General features: G+C 41.6%; 2 protein-coding genes across 5 annotated transcripts in view; both read right to left on the reverse strand.

Moving 5' to 3' along the window:
• pou2f3 (POU class 2 homeobox 3) overlaps window positions 1–6,762 on the reverse strand; it is a 12,024-nt gene extending 5,262 nt beyond the window's left edge. Inside the window, exons 1-8 of one of the 4 annotated variants that reach the window (XM_030360524.1) lie at window positions 6,645–6,762; window positions 6,141–6,197; window positions 4,464–4,504; window positions 3,452–3,490; window positions 2,768–2,870; window positions 2,229–2,317; window positions 1,485–1,661; window positions 674–815 (exon numbers count right to left, since the gene is read on the reverse strand). In XM_030360524.1, the coding sequence (XP_030216384.1) occupies window positions 674–815; window positions 1,485–1,661; window positions 2,229–2,317; window positions 2,768–2,870; window positions 3,452–3,490; window positions 4,464–4,504; window positions 6,141–6,197; window positions 6,645–6,693 (697 nt within the window). In that variant the 5' untranslated portion in view covers window positions 6,694–6,762. Of the gene's footprint in view, window positions 1–673; window positions 816–1,484; window positions 1,662–2,228; window positions 2,318–2,767; window positions 2,871–3,451; window positions 3,560–4,463; window positions 4,505–6,140; window positions 6,198–6,644 lie in introns of all 4 variants that reach the window. The other 3 variants (XM_030360523.1, XM_030360522.1, XM_030360525.1) reach the window with 3 other exon arrangements.
• Window positions 6,763–15,471: 8,709 nt separating this feature from the next.
• Window positions 15,472–26,303, reverse strand: slc37a2 (solute carrier family 37 member 2). Its single transcript, XM_030360517.1, has 18 exons — window positions 25,790–26,303; window positions 25,408–25,489; window positions 25,142–25,232; window positions 24,925–25,003; window positions 24,702–24,837; window positions 24,235–24,311; window positions 23,782–23,948; window positions 23,452–23,489; window positions 22,880–23,017; window positions 21,943–22,033; window positions 21,664–21,726; window positions 21,437–21,522; window positions 20,998–21,046; window positions 19,990–20,063; window positions 19,739–19,817; window positions 17,933–18,030; window positions 17,521–17,585; window positions 15,472–16,882 (listed from the first exon to the last, which is right to left on the reverse strand). The coding sequence occupies exons 1-17, from the start codon at window positions 25,846–25,848 to the stop codon at window positions 17,532–17,534; spliced, it is 1,461 nt and encodes a 486-aa protein (XP_030216377.1). The 5' UTR covers window positions 25,849–26,303; the 3' UTR covers window positions 15,472–16,882; window positions 17,521–17,531.
• Between the last annotated feature and the right edge of the window lie 285 nt (window positions 26,304–26,588).

Consider the following 26,588-nt stretch of genomic DNA (forward strand, 5'->3'; position numbering starts at 1 on the left):
TCTGTCCTCCATCATTGTCTGGTTACCCTAGGCCATGACACTTCTCCAGAAAGAAAAGCTCCAGAAAGCAACTTCTCCAGGTTTTTTAGCAGTGCACTTTAATTCATTTGACCTTTCAGATTTGTAAGCAGTGCAGGGCAATACATTTCACCTTTCAGATTCTTCAGTTAAATTAAATTCACATTTCTGCATTTTTAGCAATGCTTTTCATTCAGCTGTCAATTTATTTGTTTCCAACCATTTACATTTTTTTAAATGGTGTGCATGTTTACATTGTTTAAACCATGTAGACTTTTGAACTCTGTTCAAATCCCTTTACTAGATTCAAGCCATCTAACGTTTCTTTACGTCTTCTATGTGGCTTTATTGAAACATATTTTCAACCTCACTTGGTACTACAGCACACCCCGCATTTTCTGCAGGAAATGCATTTTCTAGTTGATAAATGTTACTTTATGAATGGTGTGTGTATTTATGTGTGTGTTTGTGTGTGGTGTGTGTGTGTGTGTGTGTATGTGCGAGCGTGTGTGTGTGTGCGTGAGTGTGTTTGTGTGTGTGTCTCTGCGTCTCTCTGTCTGATTTATGAGATATTTTAAATATGTATCAAATGTTTTGTTGTGACATGACTTGGGTTTTGGGCGAAAATGGCCCAACAGTTGATGAGTTACCTTACCTGCATCACTCAACCACTTCTCCAGCAGGGGCTTCAGCTTGCACATGTTCTTGAAGCTCAGGTTCAGGGCCTCAAACCGAGAGATGGTTGTCTGACTGAAGTCATTCCCATAAAGCTTCCCCATCGCAAGGCCTACATCTCCCTGTGGAATACAGGGGAAAGACTACAAAGGTAAACAAGTATACAGTAGGCTATCTCAACATTTAAAGTATTATTATTCAAAATGTGTAAAAGTCAATTTAAATAGCCATATGTTTCGTACAGAACGTTAGAGAACATCAACGGAGAGACACGGCCTATGTATACGAGACCAGTTTTTATACCTCAACGTCACGTTAATATGTACACAAGGGGGCAGTATAGCACCTCCGACCCCACCTGTAGATCATCATTACATGTCCACAATACATGAACTTGAGCATATCCAGAAATTAAATGTTAAATCTTAAGCAAATGTTATGTGAATGTTAAAGTCAATACATCAATGTCAAAAACATATTGAAAAATCCTTTAAGTGTAGGCTCCTGCTGAAAAGCAATTGGTGTATGCAACTAAGTGAAAATATCCATAACTCTACGCTCTACGCTAACGCTCTCCATAACAAAACACCTCTCCCATTCCCTGCTTGACCAATCCACGATTATTGAATTGAACCTTCGGTCTGTGTTGCTGACTGGTGTGTGACTGGCAAAAGGTATGTGTATAAGTCTCTGCGTAGCAACGTGGATCTTCACAGATCTGCACATGACTCAAAAGTGTAATTCCGGATTAACTTTTGAACAAAGTTTCACCCATCACATACAAAATGTACCTGCGTAAAGCCAAGTTTGATTCGCCTTTGCTTGAAAGCCTTTGCAAACTGCTCCAGCTCCTCCAGGTCGCTAGGCTCCTCAAGCGGTGGTAAAGCCATGTGTTTTGGCATCTGCAGGTGAGACAGGTCCATATGGTTGTCCATAGACGGCCCACCCAGACCGGAACGGTTCATAACCTGTGGTCGAGAGCGGGGGATTGTGAGCTCACCTTTTCTTTACATATTGTGTTTCATCATAAGCAAAACAACGTTCTACTTTTTTATTCTTTATCGCTTGCTTTGCTTATTTCTTTCAATGATATGAAATGCTAAACTTTTCTTTCTTCGGCCATTATGAAAGATATGCTTTTGCCTCAACGCAAGAAAAAATGTACGCCTCCACCCATACTGACATGAGGTCCAAGTCTCCGGGCAACAAGGCTTCTTTAACTTATCTACTCCAGCCATCACATGTTTCCAAAACTGTTTATAATTATTTGAATACTTTTATACTTGGTTTATTAAAAACCGTCAACCCATGCAATAATCTCTTTCTAAATGAATTGGTATGCAAGAGCCTTAAAGTTCTGTTTCAATGTAACAAAGGGATCTTTAGATTCAGCACTTTTGGACAAACATAAAAAATACACATGTAGACAAACCATAAATGTGCCAAAAGTATGATCAATACTTGAGGTAATTATTTCTCTTCTATGCGTTTATTATGCCAGTTTAGTACTGAGAGCAGCCAGGATGGTTTGATACCTGTGGGTTCAGGGTGAGCCCCTGCTGGTGCTGGAGGAGGCTGGACTGACTCTGTGGTGGAAGAGACAGCAAGTTCTGCTGCAGAAAAGCTACAGACAAACAAAATGGAGTCAAATCATTCTGTGATACAATGTGATCATTCGTTTGTCTTCAAGGATCAAACCATATTTGAACAGTTCAGGTCTTTCTATATCTAGGATGAGGACATCGGAGCTGGTCTGGATTTAAAATGTGGTCCATCTGAGTCGGTCCTATCCCGTGTTTTGTAATTGTTGTCAATGTGTTGTTGTTTTTTGCTCGCTGCTATCGCATTGCTGATTGCCTTCTGTTTGGACGTAAAAGTCACTGTAGGTTTCGGTGTAGACATTCTATGCTTGGTTGATTTGACAGCTACAGCCTCATCATCATAATCGTTTCCCTTGCAAACATAATCATTTACACATCTCTATGACCTCGTCCGCAGGCGGGACCGCCCCGGTCCCAGAGTCGTTCATTTGGCTTGTTGGCCCAGAGGGGGAAAAGAAGGCTCCAGTGTGTACCTTGGTGACTAGTCTGTGACTGTGATAGCAGGTAGGAGGGCGATGAGAGGTGAGACGGAGGCATCAGAACCAGCTGCTGCATCGTGTGTAGAGAGGGCAGCTCCTGGTCACGAGGCAGAGAACATCAACTAGTAAGCGACATTATGTTATGCCCGATGCATCTGAACATATATTACAGCGGGTTGCATGAAGGGTTATTCTGGATCCAGAAGTCCTACTACATTATAGCAGAGCTACTGTGGGGAGACGGCTCAGAGCCTGTGAGAGTTAAGCCTTGTATCCTGTGTCATTACGATTATCTACACCCTGATCTACACCCTGATCTACACCATCCAGATCTACACCCTGATCTACACCATCCAGATCTACACCCTGATCTACACCCTGATCTACACCCTGATCTACCCCCTGATCTACACCCTGATCTACACCATCCAGATCTACACCCTGATCTACACCCTGATCTACACCCTGATCACCCAGACCTAAGCTTGTCTGCGATCAGACTTCAGATTTGAATCTTAAGATGGATTTTTGAGACTATACACATAAAGGACTTCGCTGTTTTATCCTGCAACAGAAATAGCAACATGAATAAAATGCTGCCCTAAGTATTTCATTCTGAGTCAATCCGAAATATAAATAATGCCATGAAAGAATAATTGTCCATAGCAAATGTCCTACCCCAGTCAGCTGTCCTCCGGGTAGGCCTAAGGTTGAACCCTGTGTTGGGTGACATGTCTTCAGTGATAAGACAGAATGATGTGAGTCGTGGATGTCTTCCGTCTTAATCTACAACAATAAAACACATCAACACAGGGAGGTACTAAAGTAGGATGGTGAGGTCTGACCCGTGGGCAGACTAATGCTAATGTAAGGCTGTGGCAGATCTTCCTCTGGACACCTGTGTGTCTCTGTTGACATGTTGCAAGCAGAGGAAACAAATTCCCAGGGTGCATTCCCAGGAACGCAACTTCAGTTAGCTCGCTGCTCATTCAACGAGTGGATTGTCACTCCTCCCTCAGGCTCACATGCAAATAGCGGCCGATACCTTTGATCACGCTGCCTAGCAACGCTGGAACCCGCCTGTCACTCAACCTGCGCCAAGTGGAATATTTGAGGTAAAAAATAGGATGGCCGGAAAAGATTGGGAGTTTGTTTAAAAATTATGTTAATGTTGTGTACAGCGGCTCATTATTGCCTGGAGATGTTAAGTATAGAAAATTCAGTTTAGCCAGAAGACATGGATAGATAAATATTGGATTGGGGTTTATTGCTTCAAGTTTACTGGATTGGTGGGAAAAAAAATCCTCAACAGAATGTGATGGGATTTAGCTAATGAGATCATCTTGATCTATATTCCCTTGGCCAGTTGATACAAAATGGAGGCCTTTTTATCAATAAAGTTACTCAGCAAGCACTACAGTGAAAGACAACACAACACATTACAACGCAATACAATGCAATAAAAAACAAAAATGTGATACAAAGGTTACAGATATATGTTAAAACAGCCAGAGTATGTAATGGTTAGGTAATGAGTGCTTTCTTTTAATTTAATGGGAAGACTATTCCAGTTGGCTCTTACTGAGAGCACTGTGTGTATGTTTGTATGTAAAACACAGTCCCCTCTATTTCATTTTGAAAAATGCATATGATTGTGTAAAACATATAAACTGTTGATATTCTTACTCACTTGTCTCACTTGATTGAAGTCTATTCCGTTCTGCTCTAAATCTTTATCAGAAAGGAAATATAGACATTTTTAGATGTCAAAGTATAAGAATCATACATAAATAACTTTCAAACTCAGTAACAATGACTTGATTTTTTTTTCTGATTTACAACAGTTATTTGTAAAATAAAATTCTGATCAGATTTCAATCCATTATTTAGAATTGACAGAGAGATAGAAAGAGAGAGAGAGAGACACATAGAGAGAGAGAGAGAGAGAGAGAGAGAGAGAGAGAGAGAGAGAGAGAGAGAGAGAGAGAGAGAGAGAGAGAGAGAGAGAGAGAGAGAGAGAGAGAGAGAGAGAGAGAGAGAGAGAGAGAGGGGGAGAGAGAGAGGGGGAGAGGGAGAGAGAGAGAGAGAGAGAGAGAGAGAGAGTTAAAAGGCAGTGTAGGTGTGATGCTCAAATGTGTGCAAAGTAATCTCCCATTATTTGAATGTCAAATGTGGCCTGTGGGAGTGTGCTTTGAAAGGCAGTATGCCTGCAGGAGCCAACACAATAGAGATGGAGCCATTCCCCCCTAGTCCTCGTACCTAGCATCCCAACCCCCTACACAGCCAAACTTCCAGTATGTAAATTACATTCATGCAAATGAGTATGGATCATTTCGACCCTTTACAAACTTTTCAAACCTCTTTCAGTCGAATGTACTTTCCTAGAATCCAACAGGCTTGTTGTCAATTTAATGTTTTTTTTTTTTTTACTAATCTTAACAATATGCTGCTTGTGTTGAGTTACTTTATGTGAGCTTAATATCCATTTTATGTCATCCTCCAATGTTTTTTCTTTCTTATGGTTATTAGTTATAAAACATTATATTTTATGGTAAGGTGGTTTATTATATATATATATATATATATAATATAATATAATAAAATAAAGTTATCTAAGTCATTTCTTCCTAGTGTATTTTTCTCTCTCACTCACTCTTAAAGTTCCACATTTGGTGGTTCCGTGTTTAAGTGTTTCGTTTTTGTCATCCAGTTACCCAGGGGCAGTGATCGTTTTACTGCAAATAGCCCTAGGTACATCCTGGTGCAGCAACTGATGGAGTAAACATCTCTCTGTGTATTGAATGAATGCAGTTGCAATACCTTTACTAAACCAGTTGAACTAATATAGTAACTAACTGATGTAAACCTTATCCGTCTCCTTATTAGAACCTAATACGTTAAAAAGTCACAAGAACATATGACAACTACATCCAAAGGGATATTGATATAATTATGATATGTATTTACGTATATCAAAACCTAACGGGAGGGATGTCTTTTAAAAGCTACACACACACGTAGTTAAACTTTTTCCAAACAGTATTCATCCAATCTGCTATTAAAATAGATAATAAGAATAATAATAAAAATAATGATATTAGTAATATTAATAATTATAAAAGTAATAATAATATATTTCAAATATAAAGCAAATCCGGTAAAGAATACATTTTGTACAGATTTCTGTCAGTATTATCACAAACAATGAGACTCATTTGGAATCTGAACAATAGATGTAGAAGTTATTTGATAAAAAGACTTCCCTAAATTCACCTATTTTACTAGATTTAAGTGAGATACATTTTAAAGGTTGTAAGTCAATGTTCTCGTTATGCTGAGGAGAAAGTAAAGATTAGTGTGGCCTTACCTGCTTGCTGGTCTGGCGACTCCGAGTTCTCAATCGTACCTGTGCTCATCTTAATACCTGTAATCATAAATATAGGTGATTTTCCTAACGGATTGTAACTTAACCAGCAGCATGTAGAACTAGACACCTAGTAAAATGATCTTGAGTCATTATAATATGCTGCCCCCACCCTCCCAAATGTCATCACTAGAAAAGTGCACATGTGAATGCTGGTTATATTCATCACATCTAGTGGACATTCTGAAGATACACACACACACACACACGTTACATATATATATGTTTGTGTGTATATATATATACACACATATATATACATGCACGTATATGTACATATAAATGTTATTTACATGTGTTTGCATGTATTTATGTATATGTACGTATGAATATATGTATTTATGTTTGTGTGTATGTATGTCTGTGTGTGTGTGTGTGTGTGTGTGTGTGTGTGTGTGTGTGAGTGTGCGGTAGGGGGGGGGGGGGGGGGGGGGGGGATTAACTCACCAGGGCTGTCCTTCAGATTCTTGTTTTGACGTAGAATAATGCTTCTCATTGGGGTAAAATCTGCAAGAGCTCATCTACATTTTTTCCCAAACTGGGTTGGTAGAAGAATGCTCCCCTCCTAACCTGAAGCCTCCAGAGGGGATTTGCATAAGTGTCTCAGTGTCCTATCAAGCTGCGGCCTGTTTGCATAAATCAACAATGGGGTTCCTATGAGTCTAGGGAGAATAGGCACATGTGTGTACACTTGTATTTATGTGTGCTTCACAAAGGTTGAATAAATATACGCCACATTGTGATGCTGTTTTACTAGAAAATAACACAGGGCTATGTGACTACGTCTAATGTGTCGTTTAAATTAGCCATCAAATTGACTGCTGGTGAGGCGATGCTTAGTTAAGATACAATAAACATGAGGATTATACATATTAAAAGTATGTACTTCTGTTGCAGAGTAATTTTATTACCAGCTAAAAGTAAAAAAATGTCTTGTGCGTATTGACCTGGTGGCTTTTCACAGACCACTCCCTCTTCTCCGTCCTAAACACACTGGGCACTATCGATACCATGCTGCACTGCAGAAGGAAACATCACATTGGTCTGGACTGTACTCTGCAGCATTCCTGGACACCTAAACGTGTGAGTGAGTGAATGCTATCTTTAACCCAGAGACAATATTGGAGACCAAGTCTATGAACTTGGAATATTAAACACTGGCACGCGATGACAGAACCAATGTAGTTCTGAGGAACACAACAGTTAAAAATATGGATACAAAGCAGAATATGTTATCAGTAGCTTGTTACACTTACAAATAAAAAGGTTGACGTTCAATCTAAATACAAACGACCAAACGTCTTTTGTCTCGGCCACAATGCTAAAAAGAAACCTGACGCCACAAAGCTCTCCAAAAACTTCCCATCTGACCACCAACCTGCCACTCTCCCAATTCTCTGCTCATCACCAGTAACTACCTGTTCACAGGCTCGGTTCCCCTGGCACTCAAACCCACAGCCATCAGCCCATCCTCAGAAGTCTGGTTTCCAAACTTCAGCCCAATTTCCATCTTCCACTTTCTGACCAAAATACCAGCCTTATTGCTTTGAACTGTTTCAGTCTTGATTTAGATCACTCCGCCCCTTGATCTCCTTGTCTTCTCAGAAGCTGTCTTCCTCAACATCTTCATCATGCTTGACCACATATCTCTGGTACGGCCATTTCCTGGTTCAAGTCATACCTCTCGCACAAACACCCCCTCATCAACATTATCTTCATCTTCTTATGATGCACAACGAGACTCATAGCGGGAGTTATCTCGGCCATGGTTAGAGAAGGAATTGGGGACAATTAACTTTGGCTTTGTCTCCCTGAAGTACAGATTGTACTGCGACATGGAGGAGATAGCGATTGTTGCCCGCGGTTGTAGCCCCGCTGCAAGGGCACGGGGCTCCTCCGAGGGCCCCGGTGGTGGCCGTTCCCCGGCGGTGTCGGTGCCCCGGCGGCGGTGTCGGTGCCCCGGCGGCGGTGTCGGTGCCGCGGCTGCGGTGTCGGTGCCCCCGCGGCGGTGTCGGTGCCCCGGCGGCGGTGTCGGTGCCCCGGCGGCGGTGTCGGTGCCCCGGCGGCGGTGTCGGTGCCCCGGCGGCGGTGTCGGTGCCGCGCGGCGTTGCCCCACGGCGGTTCCATTCCCCCAATTCAGATTGAGGCCGAAGTGGAAGACCCAGAGACGTCAGAGAACCCGACGCAGTCATTTGAGATTCATAATATCATCCGGAGGCGCACACAGTTTTTGGCCGTGATAATATATATTCTATTATAGGCCTATAGATAGGCTATCTATATATTATATTATTTAGATATAGAGCTCCAGGACTTCCTCCGGAGCAACCGGAGTGTTCTAGAATATTTACAGAACACGGCAAAAAGCTGTGTGCGCCTCCGGATGATTATTATCATCATTATTATTATGAAACCAAGCCATGGTGATACATTCACTGTAAACACTAGCGCATGCACAGCAACACCATGCAATGTAGCCTATATATTGGTGACCGGAATAAAGAAGCAATTTAATCAAGAGTGTAAGAGCATTTAAAATCGACATTTAAATGACCAACGTGGAACTAATACAAAGAAAATAAATCTCTTCACGGGCGCAGCCATTTTTGTTGAGAGCGTCATCACTGCTCTCGGTCTACTCTTAGATTTCCGAAAGATGACGACAAATTGGGAGTGTATCATTTAGTCCTTCCAGTTCTTGTTTAGCCAGGAACGTCTCCTGATCACCCTCTACGGAACCAACTCATGAGGGATGTTTGATGGGGGGGGGGGGGGGGGGGGGTTTACACTAAAAATGAATTAGTGTAAAAGCAGCACTGAAATAAATAGCTTCAAATCAACCATTTCGCCTAGGCACGTGTGAACTAGCACGCACGCACGTAAAAAGCCAAAGCTTTTTTTTTTTTTTTGTCAAAGCAATTTACAACGGTTCACACGCCTTTGGCGGAGTCAACCACGCAGGTAAACAGCCAGCTCATCAGGACTCAGGAGCATTCAGAGGAAGGGGTCTTGCTCAGGGACACTCAGCTAGGAGGAGCAGGAAATCGAACAAGCAACCTTCCGGTTACCAGCCAATCCGCTCTACCTCCTGAGCTTCTTTCTCCCCCAATCCAAGCCTCAGCTGCCCAAACGAAGGACCTCGAGTCCTTTTGTAAATGGACTGGAGGTCCCTAGATGGATCACAGCTCGGGCTTTACATCAGCTCTCCTGTTTGATATGTCACCTGGACACCCAGGCATTTTTTACAAGGTACAGTCTCCCCCTGCTGGCCTTTGATGGTAATGGGGCTGGCACCCCCTGTGTTCCCTCTAAAACTTGTTCTTTAGCCTTACCTTTGTTGGTTGGGGGGGTTTGATGCTATTTTAAACTGGATTTCATGGTATATAAATATGCATACAGGTGTGGTTTCACCAGTGTGACCATTGGAAGGGACACATCCTTAAAGGAATTCCTAGTGCTAATAGACACACTGAAAGCTGCTCACATTCTGACAGCGATGGTGAGCAATGATTGCTGACAGGAGGCTGTTGAACCTGAACTCCTTCAATATCCATACATAAATATTTATATTCTATGGATTTTTCCTACTTTTGTGAAATCGAACAAGCAATATAAAATAACCAATCTTATTTGTTGATGTGATATTTAATAAGAGTTGGGGCCCTATTTTAACGGTCTGAAACGCAAGTGGGAAAGCGCAAAGCGCAAGTAGCTTTGTGGGCGGTTCTACGGCGCTATCGCTATTTTACAGGCGGATAAATGACGCTTGCGCCGCGGCGCAAGCGTCAAAAGGGTTGGTCTGAAGCAGCCTAATTACCCGTAGGTGTGGTTTGGGCGTAACGTGCAACAAACCAATGAGAGTGCCAGCTCCCATCCCCTTAGCCATGAGCGCATTTGAATCGGACGAGTTGATATTTTGACAGCGCGTCTGCAGTCTCCGATGAGACAGATGCACATGAATTTGAAAATGGCTTAGTTTATTGCCAAATAATGTGGCCTAATTCACACATGGAATAAGGGGTTTTCTTCCACAACTTCAGAAATACTGAGTCCTCAAATAAATTTCGGCAAAGAAAACGTATGATAGGCTATAACATATGATATGCGGCAACTGTGGTTCTATTTAATGATATAGCCTACGCAATACATTATAATCATTGTTCCTTATCAGTATTGTATGCTATCCTAATATGCATGTGTCCCCGCGGTAATAGACATTGCCATTGATTGTATTATGCGTTACGTGTTTAGTTTGCCCAAGTGAAGGAGTTCAAGTACCTCGGGGTCTTGTTCGCAAGTGAGGGAACTATGGAGCGTGAGATTGGCCGGAGAATCGGAGCAGCGGGGGCCGTATTGCGTTCGCTTTACCGCACCGTTGTTACGAAAAGAGAGCTGAGCCGCAAGGCAAAGCTCTCGATCTACCGGTCTATCTTCGTTCCTATCCTCACCTATGGTCATGAGGGTTGGGTGATGACCGAAAGGACGAGATCGCGGGTACAAGCGGCCGAGATGAGTTTTCTCAGAAGGGTGGCTGGCGTCTCCCTTAGGGATAGGGTGAGAAGCTCAGCCATCCGTGAGGAACTCGGATTAGAGCCGCTGCTCCTTTACTTAGAAAGGAGTCAGCTGAGGTGGTTCGGGCATCTGGTAACGATGCCCACTGGGCGCCTTCCTTGGGAGGTGTTTCAGGCACGTCCAGTGGGGAGGAGACCTCGGGGAAGACCCAGGACTAGGTGGAGAGATTATATCTCAACACTGGCTTGGGAACGCCTCGGGATCCCCCCGTCAGAGCTGGTCAATGTGGCCCGGGAAAGGGAAGTCTGGGGCCCCCTGCTTGAGCTGCTCCCCCCGCGACCCGACCCCCGATAAGCGGACGAAGATGAGATGATGATGAGAGTGTTTAGTTTGCGTGTGTTTAAACAGAGCACACACGCGCGCCCGCATTCATTAATTCTTTTTAACACTCACTCGCGGTAAAACAATGTTTTTCACGATCAAATAGGCCTACTCATCAATCCTAAAAGGTATGGGCATGTAGGCCTACACGATGTCTGTGTCAAGAAAATATGTGTTTGCTGTACGGTGTTTGCAGATGCATTGATTAAAAAGTAGCCTACAACTTATTACCGCTGCATCAGCTGTTCTTTCCCAAATAATTTACCAAGAATGTGCGGCTAGGTAGATGAGAGAAGCAAAGTGTATGCGCGAGGTGCACAAGCAATCCGTATGCATCGCATGCGCATGTATGCTTGCGCCCTTAAAATAGCATCTGAACAACGCGCCACTGACTTTAAACCAGGTATTTCCTGGTCAGTAGCGCAATGGTATTCAGAGACGGCAAAATACCGTTTGCGCCAGAACACGCCTCCTCCTTCCGCCGAACCGCCCCTTGGGGCGCAAGATCATTCCCTAATTTACCGGCGAGTGGCGCAGGTGGCAAAAGAGCGCTCTGCGCCAGTTGTAAACTAGCAACGACACATGCGCCAGTGACTAAGTCACTTGCGCCGGATGCAAGATAGGGCCCTTGGTGTGCCAGTCCATGGCGGCGCGCAAAAAGTGTTTCCTAATAAATGAACGTTTGCTTACACTGTATGTTCTATGTGCTGTACTAGATGTATGGAAATGCTGATTGAAATTATTGAATGATTGTGCATTCTCATGTGAGGAGCGCATGCATGCTCTCCGTAATATGGGGCAAGGCGCAGAATCTATGAGGCCAAGGCGAGGACGTCTCTCAGGCTGTAACCGTGGCTTTTCCTGAGTCTAGACAGCCTACATCACCACCTGCCTGTCCTGATTAGACTAGACTCCTATACCACCACCACCTGTCCTGATTAGACTAGACAGCCAACACCACCACCTGTCCTGATTAGACTAGACAGCCAACACCACCACCTGTCCTGATTAGACTAGACAGCCAACACCACCACCTGTCCTGATTAGACTAGACAGCCAACACCACCACCTGTCCTGATTAGACTAGACAGCCAACACCACCACCTGTCCTGATTAGACTAAACTCCTTAACCAACACCTGCCTGTCCTGATTAGACTCCAGCCTACACCACTAACTGAATGTCCTGATTCTGCGGTTCCTGAACCCAAGAGACAATTATTTGTCTGGAGACTCCCCATCTTCAGGGAGAAATGGGGAGTGTCAAGAGGGAGGCATGGCCACCATGCCTCCGGACTCCACTGGCGTACACACCCAGTGCCGCTGAGACACAGCCCATCCCGAGGAGAGAGAAAAACTGATTCAAAAGTATTTTAGGGTTTTTATTACACAACACCAGGGAGAAATAATAAACACTAAAGAACCGGCAAGGTTCGGTGGTCCTGGTGAGAGCATTTATTAGGGCGGCAACAGAACTAAAATACCGGATGAAGCGGTGATAGAAATTTGAGAACACCACAAAGCCTCACTTTTTTATCCCCGAATTTAATCCCAGTCGTTGAATTCTTTTTAGAAATTTCCACAGGGTGACCCTGAAACAAAAACAAAATTCTAGAAAGGATAATCATCTTGATGGATTCTATACTTTGTGTCAAACTCATAAAAGGGTTAGAATTCCCTCTTAATATGTCAGGATTGATCTTATTCACGATTGGGTCATTATTGATTTTTTTAATGGTTGTAATTTCCTTTGGTAATAATACTCCAAGATATTTGATTGCTGTTTGCCTCCACAACATTCGAAGCATCGAACAATGAAAGATTGGGGCATAAGTTAGAGACAAATTTCACATATAACACACTAGGTCAAATTTAGTTAATTTCTGTGTTTAACTGAGTAAACAAGGATTGGAAGGCAGGGACTTTATAATGTTCAGCTAACTGTAGAAAATACTACCTTAGGGGTCCTCTTTTTTTCAATTTTCAGATTTCAGATTTTCAGGATACCAATGTCGGGATATGTTGTTCACACATACGGCCCATCGGGAGAATAGCAGGAGAATAGCAGGACTTACGCATATGTGGAAAAGCAGGTAATGTGTCTGGACAGACTATAAAATGCCTGTATTTTGTCTCTGGCTTGCTATGTTGGTAGCTTAAACTCCCTGGGCCACTTGGAGCTGTTGGAGGGAGCTGCGGCCCTACTCTATGCTTGAGTGCAGGAACTCCTGCATTGCATTCTCTGTTTTATCTTGTACAGCTACCTCTTCCTGGAGGTTTATCTGTCACCTGACTTCGGTTTACACTCACTTAGTTCTGGTGCCACTGGGATCATGTTATTATGGCCGGAACATCCAGGAACTGTGGCCTGAATTTCTAGCTGAGCCAATTCTCCTGCTCAAGATGCATTAGTTTAGGACGTTTTTTTTTCCTGTTAAAGAGTAATACAGAAATCCCAGTTCACAGATCAGCATTTCAGAAATTGGTTTGGGGATTTGAATTGTCGATAGTCTTATGAACTTCTTTGTTTTCTGATTTAAGAAGTTCTTAAGATTGTTACTGTAAAATTAAGATTGCGCGACTATAACGTTGGATTAAAAAGATTGAGGACAACACTGGCAACAGTGCTAAGCACAGCAGTGCTATCTCAACACTCTGGAATTATCAATAGGCCTACTAGTTACTGACAGAGATTTGGCCAATTACATTTTCAATTGTCAAAATAGGCTTTATTTGATCTACAGAAACTAGTATGACAAGCTTAAATGAACAACATTGGGTAACATATAGTTTCGGGCTAAGCAATATATTAATGAATTCATATAAATAAAATGTCATATACAGTAGATATGTTTAAGCAAAGACTTAGCTTTTCACTGCAGCTGTTTTAAGACCGGTGAAGGGTCATCTTAGAGTTGTGAAGAAATTTGAGAAGAAATTCAAGAGCTTTGTCATCAAGAATCTTGTTTCCTCTTCAATACTCTTTTAGAAAAAAAACTTAAGAAGAAAGTTAAGAAAAAACTTAAGTAAAAGTAAGAATTTCTTCATTAATATCATATCTTAATTTTTGTCTTAAGAACACAGTTGAGAATAAAGTGCTATTTAAGAACTTTCTTTTTCTTAAGAATGCTTTGTGAATCCGGCCCGGGGCGCCATAGAGAAGATGGTTTTTCATTGACTTGTTATCAAACTCTTATTGCTCCCTCCCTCTAAGATGATAATGGATAAGCCTGGCTTCCCCTACACTTCCTATCCTGTTTGTAATATTCTGTGCTTCTTCGCAATTAAACAGGCCACATTAGCAATCTTAAATGATCAAACACTAGCTTATACAACTTTTCAACTAAAATGAATTTTTCCTTATGTTAAAAACTATGTGAAAACTATTTTTGACAATGTACTGGTACACTATACACTCCTCCAAACTACTCCACAGTTTGAAACACAACTGAACTCTGTAAGCTATCAAATATATTTTGTTTTACCTTTACATCCTTGTGCTCAGTGTATGTGTATTTATTTTCAAGAACACCTAGGCCATTCCCGCCACCCGTTCTATTCTGGATGGTTGGTTAATAGCATACGAAAATATTTTTGCATAATATAATATAAATAGACAATTTACAAGAGAAAAAAACAATACGCTCTCTGGCTAACATTATTTATCCTCAAAAGGCAACACAATTTATTTTCTTTAGACGACATAAAGCTGAAGCTGCCTGTATACCAATATTTATTATAAGTGGCAACTATTGATTTTAGGGCCATCTTCTACATTATTAGGACCCAAAATATACAGCGACATGGCATTCACAGAATAGGCATACGTCAAACCCCCTTCCATCTCACATTGGCACTCTTTTGACACCCCATAAAGTGTTCCTGAACTGCCACTGACTAAGTGTAAGAGTAGCTTAGCCTCTCGGAAGGCTATTGTTGTTGTGTCAACAACATCAAACCAGAAGAAGCTCCACGTGGCGGAGGCATACCCTCCCTACCGTCCCTTCACGGTGACGTCAAAGCCCTACGACCTCTCTGAGAATAGGACTCGAGTTCGGAGCTGAGTGGACTGTTCACCACGTTAGTGGCAGAGACTGGCCTGGAGTTGGAAACCGGCTTTTAGTTTTCTCCAAATGATGGTATTATTTAAGTAAGCGCAACAAAATAGCATGGATTACTAGGTTCAAGATCATAGAAGGATGACTATGATTATACTATGATTCTGGGCTCGCTGGCTGCCTCTGGCCTACTGTGGTTTTGCACGAATAGCACCTCTGCACAAGGTTTGTTCGATTTTAAAGCATTGTGACCTATTTCGAGTTCTGCAATAAGAGCTCCTGATACAAAGACATTTTTTGCTCCAAAATAACCATTGAGTCGAGGCCATATGTATTGGATTATTTAATGATAATATAGAATTGAGAGGTAGGCCAACTGCAGTATGCCTCAGTGAAAATAATTATTTGATTGATATATTGATAGACAGCTAACACCCCTGATATTTTATTGCAGGGGTGTTAGCTGTATCAGAGTACTTAGAAGATTATCCTAGATTCTAAATATTTGGCCTAAACTGGTCAAGAGATACTACTCATCTAGAAATAGCTCTGCTTGATTGTACAATCCAACACCGGAACTTTCTAACCAATAGTTTACATCTAACATCTTAAATAAATATGGACAGAAAATTGTATGTTTGCCGTTATCCATGTTTGCCGAAAAGTCTGTGTTGGGAAAAAAATGGTCTTTACCGTTTCCCCTTAAGTGCGTCACATCGGCCCAAAAGTAGACAATGACTTCAACGTCTTCAAGTAGAATAAGATATCTATTGAAGGAATAATACAGGCTAAAACACTTGGACATTGTTATAAAACACCTAACATCTAAGTATATTCCAGGGTTAATTTTCTGCCAATGGTAGCTTTCGATGCTGGACTTCAATTTCTGCTTTTGGGGAAAAACTCCAGGTCAAAAAAAACCCAAAAGAAAGCTTTCAGGGAGATATATGCTAGGTTTATGCTGAGAGAAAAAAATTAATATCCCTTGAATCGCAGCCCGACCATTCGGTGACCACATGCTGACCACTCGGCCAGGCCAACAGTGACCAGCTGGCCTCTTCAAACAAGGCCCTGCATCCATATAAAAATGGAATATGTAGTCCTTCTGAGCCAGTCGCCCTGAGTCGTTATATGAGAATTAAACTAATATCTAATGCTTATGGTTATCATAGCATTCTCTTAAATCTAGTTTAGGCAAAATTAAAAAAATAGTGTGAGAGGATCTAGGGCGTTGTGAATCCCCAATATAAATATCTGAACAATGTCAAAGGGTTTTAGGCTGTAGTTTATCTTTAAGGTTTATTAAATCTACAAATATACGTTTTCTGGTTCTACGGATAAATGAATTTACACATTTACAATGCATTCTCAACTATGTACTTTGTGATATCTGTAATTGGCATAATTTCCAAAATTTAATTAGCCACTACGATTGATAAACAATATGGTAACAATTGCTTCCTTTCTGTTTCATCTCTCTGGTCTGATGTGTAAAATGGAATGTGATTTGCAAACATAATTTTATGATTAATATACAATAGCAGTGCTTCACGAGTTGATGAAAGCGAATAAAACAATCCTATAGAGATGTTCTTGCTTTCCATTTGGTTTTTGTGCTATAACATGTTTACCATGTTATGTCAGAATAATCTTGTGATTAATGAATAATTCATTCACTTTGTTGACGGTCGGCAGTCCTCTGGGATGAGGTCTAGATGAGTCAGATCTCCTGGAACCTGGAACAAATAGTTCAAACATGAACAACCATCATTCATGTCTCCAGATGGATCCACATGTTTCCCACATGAACTCACTTTCCTGATAATTGTGTGGCAACCACATATGAATGATTATTAAGACTCTATCCACGACCCGTCATTATACAAATAACATAACAGTTAATGACAAAAAAGGATGTGTTTGCCAACTATTGTATGAAAAAGAGGGTGACACTTTTTACACACACACACACAGACACACACCCACACTGTGCCTGTACTAACCATAGTTACCAACGGTAGGTAGGCTTTAGACGAATAATAGCCCAACTAGCACGCAATAATCTGTGATTGATGTAACGGCCATTACTTTGTATTCAGACCGAGCAGACAGACTACCGCCTGTGTGCGCATCCACAACCTTTCTAAGAAATGTCTTCTTTCTAATCAACGTGTTATGCACATTGATTGATTTTCAAGATGTTCAGAATATTTTGAAAGGTGAAATGATTCACCTTTCAAATTCATCATGTGACTTTTCACATGACGCTGAATTGAGTAATTTCGGCATTAAGTTCAATTATTAGCAACTTATTTATTCATATTCAGTCTATTCGCCATTTTTCGCTTCTTTTGTTTGGATTAAAAATACTCACCCTCTTATAGGTTAAGTTCGGCTACACCAACCGCGCACCTCCTTGTACATGAGCCTTGACAGGAACTGAATGAAAAACACGCCAAAAGATTACTGTAAAATCTTTCAACTCCCTCATTGCAATTGACTCAATAAGATGTTTTATACACATGTCTGACTGCATCTGGTTGTGTCAACTATTGTAGACCAGTATCTCTGTACTGTCACAGCCCTCTGGTTAAGTTCATACAAGTCTCTTTAAACATGAGTCTCTTTGAGTAAAGAGACACATCTCCCCTTTATCAAAGAGCAAAAGGGGGCATCTTTTTGTTTCACTCTTACTTTTTATCGCATGAAAATGTAACAATTAAAAACCTATGCATACTCCCCCTCCTATAGGAAGTTTATATTGCATACATATAACCACCACTCACCAAGCAGGCCAGGACATCAGCAGAAATTAGCATATAGAACACGTTGTTCCACCCCGTGGGAGAGATCAGACCAGCTAGAAGAGGACCGATCGCTGCGCCTAAAGGATACACAAAGTGTTATTCATTACAACTCATGTATGATGTATATAATGTTCGTCTTCAACAAGGATGGGCATTTCATGAACCATTACTGGCTTTTGATTTTCAGTTATGCACGATCCATCTTTCATCAAGGCCTGCCTCCCAGATACCGGACAAGGTCACGCTACTGATGGAGCCGTCTGGCCCCGGGGCCCCTTGTTTTCCAAAGGGCCCTTTTGTGACAATAAGTTATTATTGTTTCTTGGTCGGTTCGTCAGTTTATGTCCCATGATGACCCTCCCTGTCTCGACTGATGCGACGCCGTCAGGTCATCATGTGACACTCAGCAACTGTTGGAGGCCGAGTTTGATTTGTAGGGGTGGGGATCTCTTGGCACCTCACTATACGATTCGATTCCGATTATGAGGTAAACGATTCGATTCTAAAACGATTATCGATGCATCTCGATGCATCTCGATGCAACAAATTTTTTTATTTACATTTCCATGCGTGATTTTCAAAAATATATGTATAGATCTGAGTTTGCTACTCAGAGTTTGCTAATCACTTCCTACTTTTGTGATGATCATTAAAGACATCAACAGATGAATTAACTTATCTAATATTTTATTAGAGAAGAAGCTTTTGTCACAAATATGACTTTCTATGAACAATGCAATAATCAATGCAGCTTGCATTACAACACAATATGGAAAAAATAGGTTTCAGTTTTATTTTCTCTCTAATCATTCTATTCTATGTCATTAAAGAAATATGTCTGGAATTAGAAGGAGTTCTTGTGTCTGGCTGTGAGTTTGCGTGCATGCTGAATCGTAATCCTGTCAAGACAAATCAGATGGCCAATACACACTGAAGATAAATTAAATAATTGTAAAATTACAAAAAATTATTATTCATTTATTTTAATTCCGATTATTAATTTATCTACATCGAGACGGAATCGTTCTAGAGAGAAACGCGATGCAGCGCAGAATCGATTGTTTTTCCCACCCCTATTGATTTGTGCTTAAAATCAATCCATTTTTTTATAGTTAGTCACCTTCACAACTTATTGGTTCTAGGTATTTCTGGACAATGGTGAAAGCTTCATTAATTGAAAAAATGTCGCTCAATAGTTTGCCGTCCTTCTTGGACATCCTATATTGTTGATCTTTGTTCATTGTGAGTGTTTTTCATTTTCCTTGTATTTATTAGCAGGCTACACTGTGTCGGGCTGCTATCAGGTCACGATGCTAAAGTAGCTGCCGCTTATCGCCATCCGGCCTAAACTCCCCCCTACCATAATAACCACTCAATCATAACACTAAGATCAATTGCAATTGGAATAGCAATATTTGCCACGTCCCACCTTGTGTGTCACACCTCAGGTTTTTTAGTAATAGGTTATTCCATTATTGTTTTTTTTATTTTTCCTTATTGAAGTGTTTCAAAACCCGTCTGTTTTGTTTTGGCGGGAACCAAATCAATCCAATAAGGTTGTTTACTCTGCCGGTCATGGGTGCATGGCCGTCTCCCCAGGTGCTCCAGCTGCTCAATCACCCCACACCGCATTTCTCCCTCCTCGTAATTTCATATTTCTATCATGTCGTCGCTGACTGTTTTGTTTACTTTGTTTACGGTTTAATGTTTGATTTTGACATCACTTGTCCTCAAATTAACACCTGATGTTGTCACGTTTAAGTAGATCAACACATCCACACGTACCTATAGAGCCGGTTCCATCAATAATGGCAGTGACTGTAGACAACGCCCTGGAATTCCCCTGAAGGCTTTCATGTGTTCCCTGTGAGAACAGAGACATTTGAGATCAACAGCAAGGAAAAGCCTTCACACAGCATTCGTAGAAGCTTAAGGGATCCCTGGCGCAGAGTCCAGAACAGAAACATGTTAAAGAGCAGCAGTTAAGTTATTAAACTATGTTATTAAAAAAGGGAAACTGATATTGCACTACATACCAGATCGGCAGACACAGCGGTGGTGATCAGTGCGTATGGTCCGTTGACCAGGCCTCCACAAACCAACAGCATTACTGCAATGGAGAGGGTATTTAAATACTATGTACAGATGGATACTTTGTTTGTAGACAGAGTCTTTCTTTTCACCCCAAATGATACACATTTGTCACGTTGTAGTTTGATGTTCCTTTTAGCTTAAAACTTACTCCTCACCAATACTGCAACTCAATCAATTTCTTCACAAATAGATTACAACTGGCCCTAGCAAAGACTGGGGGTTAACCCTTTATGACATGATCACTACATTAATCTACCCCGTTCTGCATTGTCTGCTGCTCACATTTGACTAATACATGATTGTGTGTAAAGTGAGAGACAGATATGGTGAATGTGCCTTTGTTCCAGCCAACCATATCCCCAGATACTGATCACTCGCACCTTCCCTTAATTAGCTAATTAATCACCGTTATCTTTACTTCTTTAGTTCCCCTCAGGCAGTATTGTTTTCACCTTCGGGTAGACATCTCCCATTTCCTCTATCACAACTCTTTGATGCCTAATGGGGCCAACGAGCTTGGACTCAGAGCTTTGACGGTGTTACTGAGCACAGTACTAGAAGCATTTGACCCCCATTGAGATCAAAGATTATTCATTCATATTTGTTTTATTTAGTTTAATATTACTATCTGTGAAAAAGAGTTTTCTCGACGCACAGGGTTGTTGTTAAAAAGCATATTTTTACTTTAAAGAAATAGCACAACCGTCGAGTCACTTGCACAACTCAAGCCCCTCCGGTCTAAAACTCTGGCCCTCTTGAGGAGCACCAGAATGGGTGTGGCTCAATCAGCCTATGAGCCACAGCTGCAGACCAGTACGGCTAACAGCCAGACAGGATGATGTGCATCTTTTAAAACATGGTTCAAAACAGTGAAGAGGCCATTCACATCTTCACACTACCCAACAGGGATCCTCATATCCTTCAAGTCAAGCTTGGATTATGGTACATACCAACTGTAGTTGCAATGCTGGTCTGTCCAACGTAGTTATACAGGAAGAGCTGCAACATAAAGAAGTACAACCTTAGTCCTTTTGAACTATTTTTGGTTCTTTTTGATGGAAAACATTTTTGAGAGAAAAATACCGACATCTTGGTAGAAGGATCGGACAATTAGTTGTGATATTTGTGCTTATATTTATGAATAACCATAAATGTTGTATCTATATGAAGATAAATACACATTATATAGTAAATCATCATAATAACATCATTGTAATCTTTACAAAGTTGTCTTAAGTTAATCAAAACCAACGTCTAATAAATTGCCTTGCCTTATCCTCATCACATATAACTCGCAGTGCAGTGAGAAAGTCCCAATCCCAATGCTTGAATGGAATCTATGTCTGGTTGTCTTTTGGTCACACTTTTACGACCAGCCACCATACGTACCATGGGGGCAGCGAGGAGCAACATGGCACAACAAGTGGTCGCCCGGCCGCCAGAGTAGTCGGACACTACGCCCGCCGCAATACCGCCTGGACACATACATGATCAATTGTCTTCTATTCTGAATTATACAAAGTAATATTATAGTTGAGTCAGCAACGCAGCTGGTGTTCAATAGAATTGTAACCATGATTCTCTTTGGTCAAGTATTCACTGAAAGTATTTCCTACCGAGTATTCCACCAACGTCGAACAGTGTGGACATATCTCCTGCTGCTTTGGCATCAAAATGAGCTAAAAAGAAATCAATAAATTCGAATACATTATATTATACAGGCATTCATTGCTATACAGCTTAATCCATTTTTAACCATGTTCCATGAGTTGAAATATCTCTGGGAGAGGTGAGAAGGCATAATATAATTAATGGACAGATGTAATACAAATGTGTTGTATCAGTGTAATCAAGGTTGCATATTCAATTGCACAAATTTGTTTTTCATTACTCACCTACATTTGAGATGTAGAGTGGAAGCCAGTAAAGGAAAGTGTAGCTCACTAACTTTGCAAACAGCAGACAGAGAGAGAACTCCACTACACCCTTTATGGATCACAGTGAAACAAAAGAGATTCAACGTTTTGGAGAAGAGGGATTAGGACAGGTTTTGGATCAGGCTGGTCCTTGACTAAACAAGTAAGCCAGCCGCTGAACACTGGACTGAAGCACAACACACAACAGGACCCACCAGATCATGTTAACCAAAAGGGATAGAGGTAAGACATAGAGATTTCCAATTGCCTCGATTAATTAGGCTTATTAAATGTTTATGACTGATCCAATGGATTTTGGTTCTGATAAGTGAATCCCACCAATCTCACAAATGGTATTATGTATAGCATTTACAAGTCACTCATCAAAATCAGATCACATTACTACAGACGTTTGATTTATCCGAGCATAAATCAAATGCTTGGATAAGAAAAACACCTAATCTATCTGTTGGCTGTAGGCCTGTAACAAGCCTGTCCAAATCCTTTCATTCGGCCCAGAATCAAATGATTGGATGGCTTCCCTTTGTGGCTCCCTAGCTACCTGGCTGACGGGGTGCGCACTGCCCAGTCACTCATTGTGCAGGACCGGAGATATGCGCAATCGCTAGGCAGACCTATTGCTACAGCTAGGAAGCTAGTAAGCTAGGAAGCTAGGGAGCTAGGGAGCTAGGGAGCTAGGAAGCTTGGATGTGTTTTGGGGGAGTGGCTTCAGAGACCTGAGGGGAGGGGTGTTTTTCGGTTGGATACTTCCAAAACCCAGCTTCCTCTGGGTGGTTTCTCCAAACGGACTGTCTTCAAGTAAACCATGGAGCCTCACACAATGACGTCAAAGTCCTTTTCTGAAGGTTTCTTTAGATTCGACATAATTCATGTTCCAAGTGTAAATTCCACTCACAGGGATGCTGAGTGCTCCACAGAAGCTGATGGCCTGCGTGTGATCCTCCTCGGACCGCTCCGTGGCGTGGGAGGAGGTGCTGGAGGTCACCTCAGTTATAGTTGCGCTGTGCAGAAGAGGCTCCCGCTCGGTTCCCTCCTGCCGTCACAAAGCAAGATTACAAGAAGTTAGGGTACTCAGAAAATAGTGACTAAAACACAGGCGTTAACCCAAAGACAAACATTGGGAAAACGGAAATAAATAAGCAGAACATAGTGTCGGATGAGGCTATTCATACTGAGCATGTTCCCTTAATCACTATTAATATGATGGTCAGTCTAGGATCAAGGAGCAGTCATGTTTTCACCTGGAAGGTGGTTTTGTGGCTAAACGTTCACTTGGTGGGGGATCTGAATGCAAAATTCCCCATTCAGAGTAAAGGTGTTAACAAATTCTCTGAGTACAAACTAGTTGTTAATTGTTACACATATCTGTTTTTTAATATAATTTCATTATAATTCAGACATTTCTGTTCAAAAACTGAAAACTAGTTGTCAATGGTAAAAAAAGGTTGTGGATTTCCAAACACTTACGTGGTGCTGAGGAGGTACGCAGTTCACATCTTCAGGTTCTGTTGGACGGATAACGGTTACGCTTAATGGACTTGAACCGCAGTTTGGATTCAGAGGACAGCTTTTTGTCATCAAATTCAAGTGAATACATCAACATTTCTGAAACGTATCTTTTATAAGGTACACAAATTGTTTGTGTTCTACAGCCATTTTGTTTCATGAGTTAAATTGTTAGTCCACAAAAAGCTTTCTCAAAATATGGCATGCAACATGCTTCAATATAATGAGTCGGACTCTTTCTACTGGGTTGTGCTTTTCTGCAAAGTGAAAAAGAGCTTTGATCAAACTGACTCTCGACCAGAAAGAAGAAGCAGAGGACGCCGGTGAACGTGATGATGAGCCCAGGCACGATGAAGGAGAGGCCCCAGGCCGTTGAGACGAAGGCCCCGGCGATCAGCGACCCCAAGATGTTCCCCACCGACGTGTGCGAGTTCCACACCCCCATGATAAACCCTCGTCTGCTCACCAGAACACAAGACAAGAAGAAAACATTGTCTGTTTTTGTTGAACTTACGGCTGGGAGCTGTTTGGACATAGACAAATGGTCAGACGATTTTTCAATTCATGTTTTTTTTTTTTGTTGTTGTTTAAAAAATAACACTATAACAGTAATGTGCCACTCCAGGAATGTGTATATAGCAAATTCTTTGTTTGTGACAGTTTGTCTGTCAGCTGCAAATACTGCAGATAATGTTGAGTCAGCAGCATAGGCAAGCCTTAGACGCGTGAAGCTGTGTTACTCACTTCCCCTTTCCAAACCAGTTTCCAACACAGGTCACGACTGAAGGCCAACCTGTTGTCTGCACCAGTCCATTCATAGCCTAAAGAAACCAATACATGCTGAAATAAGATTCCTGGAAAAACATGCCAGCAGTCAGGTGACTGTAAGATATGTCATGTGATATGAACCAGTGATGCTGAAAGCTTGAATGCTTTTGCCCTTTACCACTTGCATCTATACAATATATACAATTAAATATTTACAACTTGTATGCATTCTTCAAACAATGAAAACAATTAGCCAAATATTTAATCATTCAATATATGGAAATGGAAACTTTGCCCTCAGTTGAATCTATTTCTGAATCCGTCTAGCAATTGTTAAATCACAAGAACATTACTGATCCACGGGTTAAAAACGCTCTGTTAAACATGAACACAAAATGAAAATGATGTGGTTGTCAATGGCTGATTTGTGTTACAGTTGTTACCTGGATGAATGCGTAGTACCATATGGAGTGTATGTTCCAGTAGTAGCCCAGCCCAAACAGGGAGGTGAACAGGCCACTGAGCAGCATGCCACACGACAGGTAATAGCGTAGTGGGAGACGCTCTCCAAAAATCCCACTGAAAACACCACATGATCCGCTGGTTAACGCAAACATACCACGATGTCAATGCCGTGCTGGGTTATTGTTTAATGCACACCCATACCTAAAGAACATGCCAATAGCATACGCCACGAGGAATGAGTTATCCAACATCCCATACAGTGTCTTGTAGTTGTCCTGATCTACAAAAAGAAAACACAAATCACAAAGTTGCACACAAAACTTCCCAACTGAAAGGTTGTAAAGTGTATAGGGGTAACTGATTTTGATATGGATGTCTGAGATTTTAAATTCAAATGGGTTGCGTTATGTGGACTCACCAAAGGGTGCCCAGTCGCACCACGTTTCATTGTCCGTTGTGTTGAGGTCCGCCGGGCGAATAACCATCGAACAATTTCTGTGAAGCTCATTCTAAACACCGGATGAAATAACAGACACCAACGGGATGATCACTCGTTTGTAAAACAACCCTCCACCGCTGCTCACAGAGGCCCACTCTGTAGAACACGTCCTAGTCATACTATAATATAGAATTACTATGCAGTATACAGGCCTAAACAACGGCCTAAACAACGGTTTAAATCACCTTCACGATGCTGATTGGCTTTCGTGACAGGTGGTATGCTGTGTAGGAGAGGAAGGTGAGGAAGAGGGTGAAGCTCCGATACCTGCAACACAGATCCTCCTTCAAGAACAATTCCTTCATACAGTTCTGGTGTCAATTACATACTAGGCCTTTGTGTATGGCTGTTAATCAGCAAATAGGCTTATAGCAACATATTAAATCTAAATAACACTATGGCATTGGCACACACAGGCACACAGGCACACAGGCACACAGGCACACACACACACACACACACACACACACACACACACACACACACACACACACACACACACACACACACACACACACACAGTACAAAGTACATCAACAGTGGACATCTCTGATCATGGGAACTTACCAGCTGTCTCGAGAAAAGGACGAACAGAACCGAACTCCAGGAGCCAGAGGCGACCTCATCTTAAAGGTTGATGTTCACAGAACTCAACTTCAGACACCACGGTTGTTATAACATGACCATAACGTGTTATAACATGGCTGTAACAGAGAACAGGGGCAGCCAGTCGCTCCACCGCGTCTTATTCTCCTCGCGTCTAACTGGCATTCATCAGAGAGTGACGTTAGTGCTGTAGAAGAATAGGGAAACAGGACTCGGACTTCTCAAAGTCGACCTAAAGCCGGCTCTCCTCCGGTAGTCCTAAGACTTCCTAGTTTAGGGAGCGGATCCACACTCACTCCACATTCCTCTTTCAGATCACTTCTTATAAATAGTCCCTCGGCTGTTCCATGAATAGGCCACCCGGACGGCTTTTTCGTCACATGAAAATGAGTTGTGCGGCAAATAAAACGCTACCCCTTGTTGTGTTTTTTCTAATTCGCTTCTCCATGAACGTCGAGGACACGTGACGCGCCACTCAGTGACGTCACGCGTCGGGATCTGACTGGGAGAGTCAAAACAGTCTGGATGAGGGGTTTGATACGAAACATTGAAACAGTTTTAAATTACTTTATTTAAAGTGTTGATGAATAGATTATTATATAATATAACAATATTATTATATAATATTATAATAATCTATTTATCAACACTTCAAATAATGTAATTAAATCCTGGTCTGCAGAGGAAAACCCTGTGCAGAATATATTAATATATCAGGCAAATTATTATAGGACCAAAATATTTTGGATTGCTAATGGAA

The sequence above is a fragment of the Gadus morhua genome, chromosome 7, assembly GCF_902167405.1.
Source record: "Gadus morhua chromosome 7, gadMor3.0, whole genome shotgun sequence".
Taxonomy (NCBI): Eukaryota; Metazoa; Chordata; class Actinopteri; order Gadiformes; family Gadidae; genus Gadus; species Gadus morhua.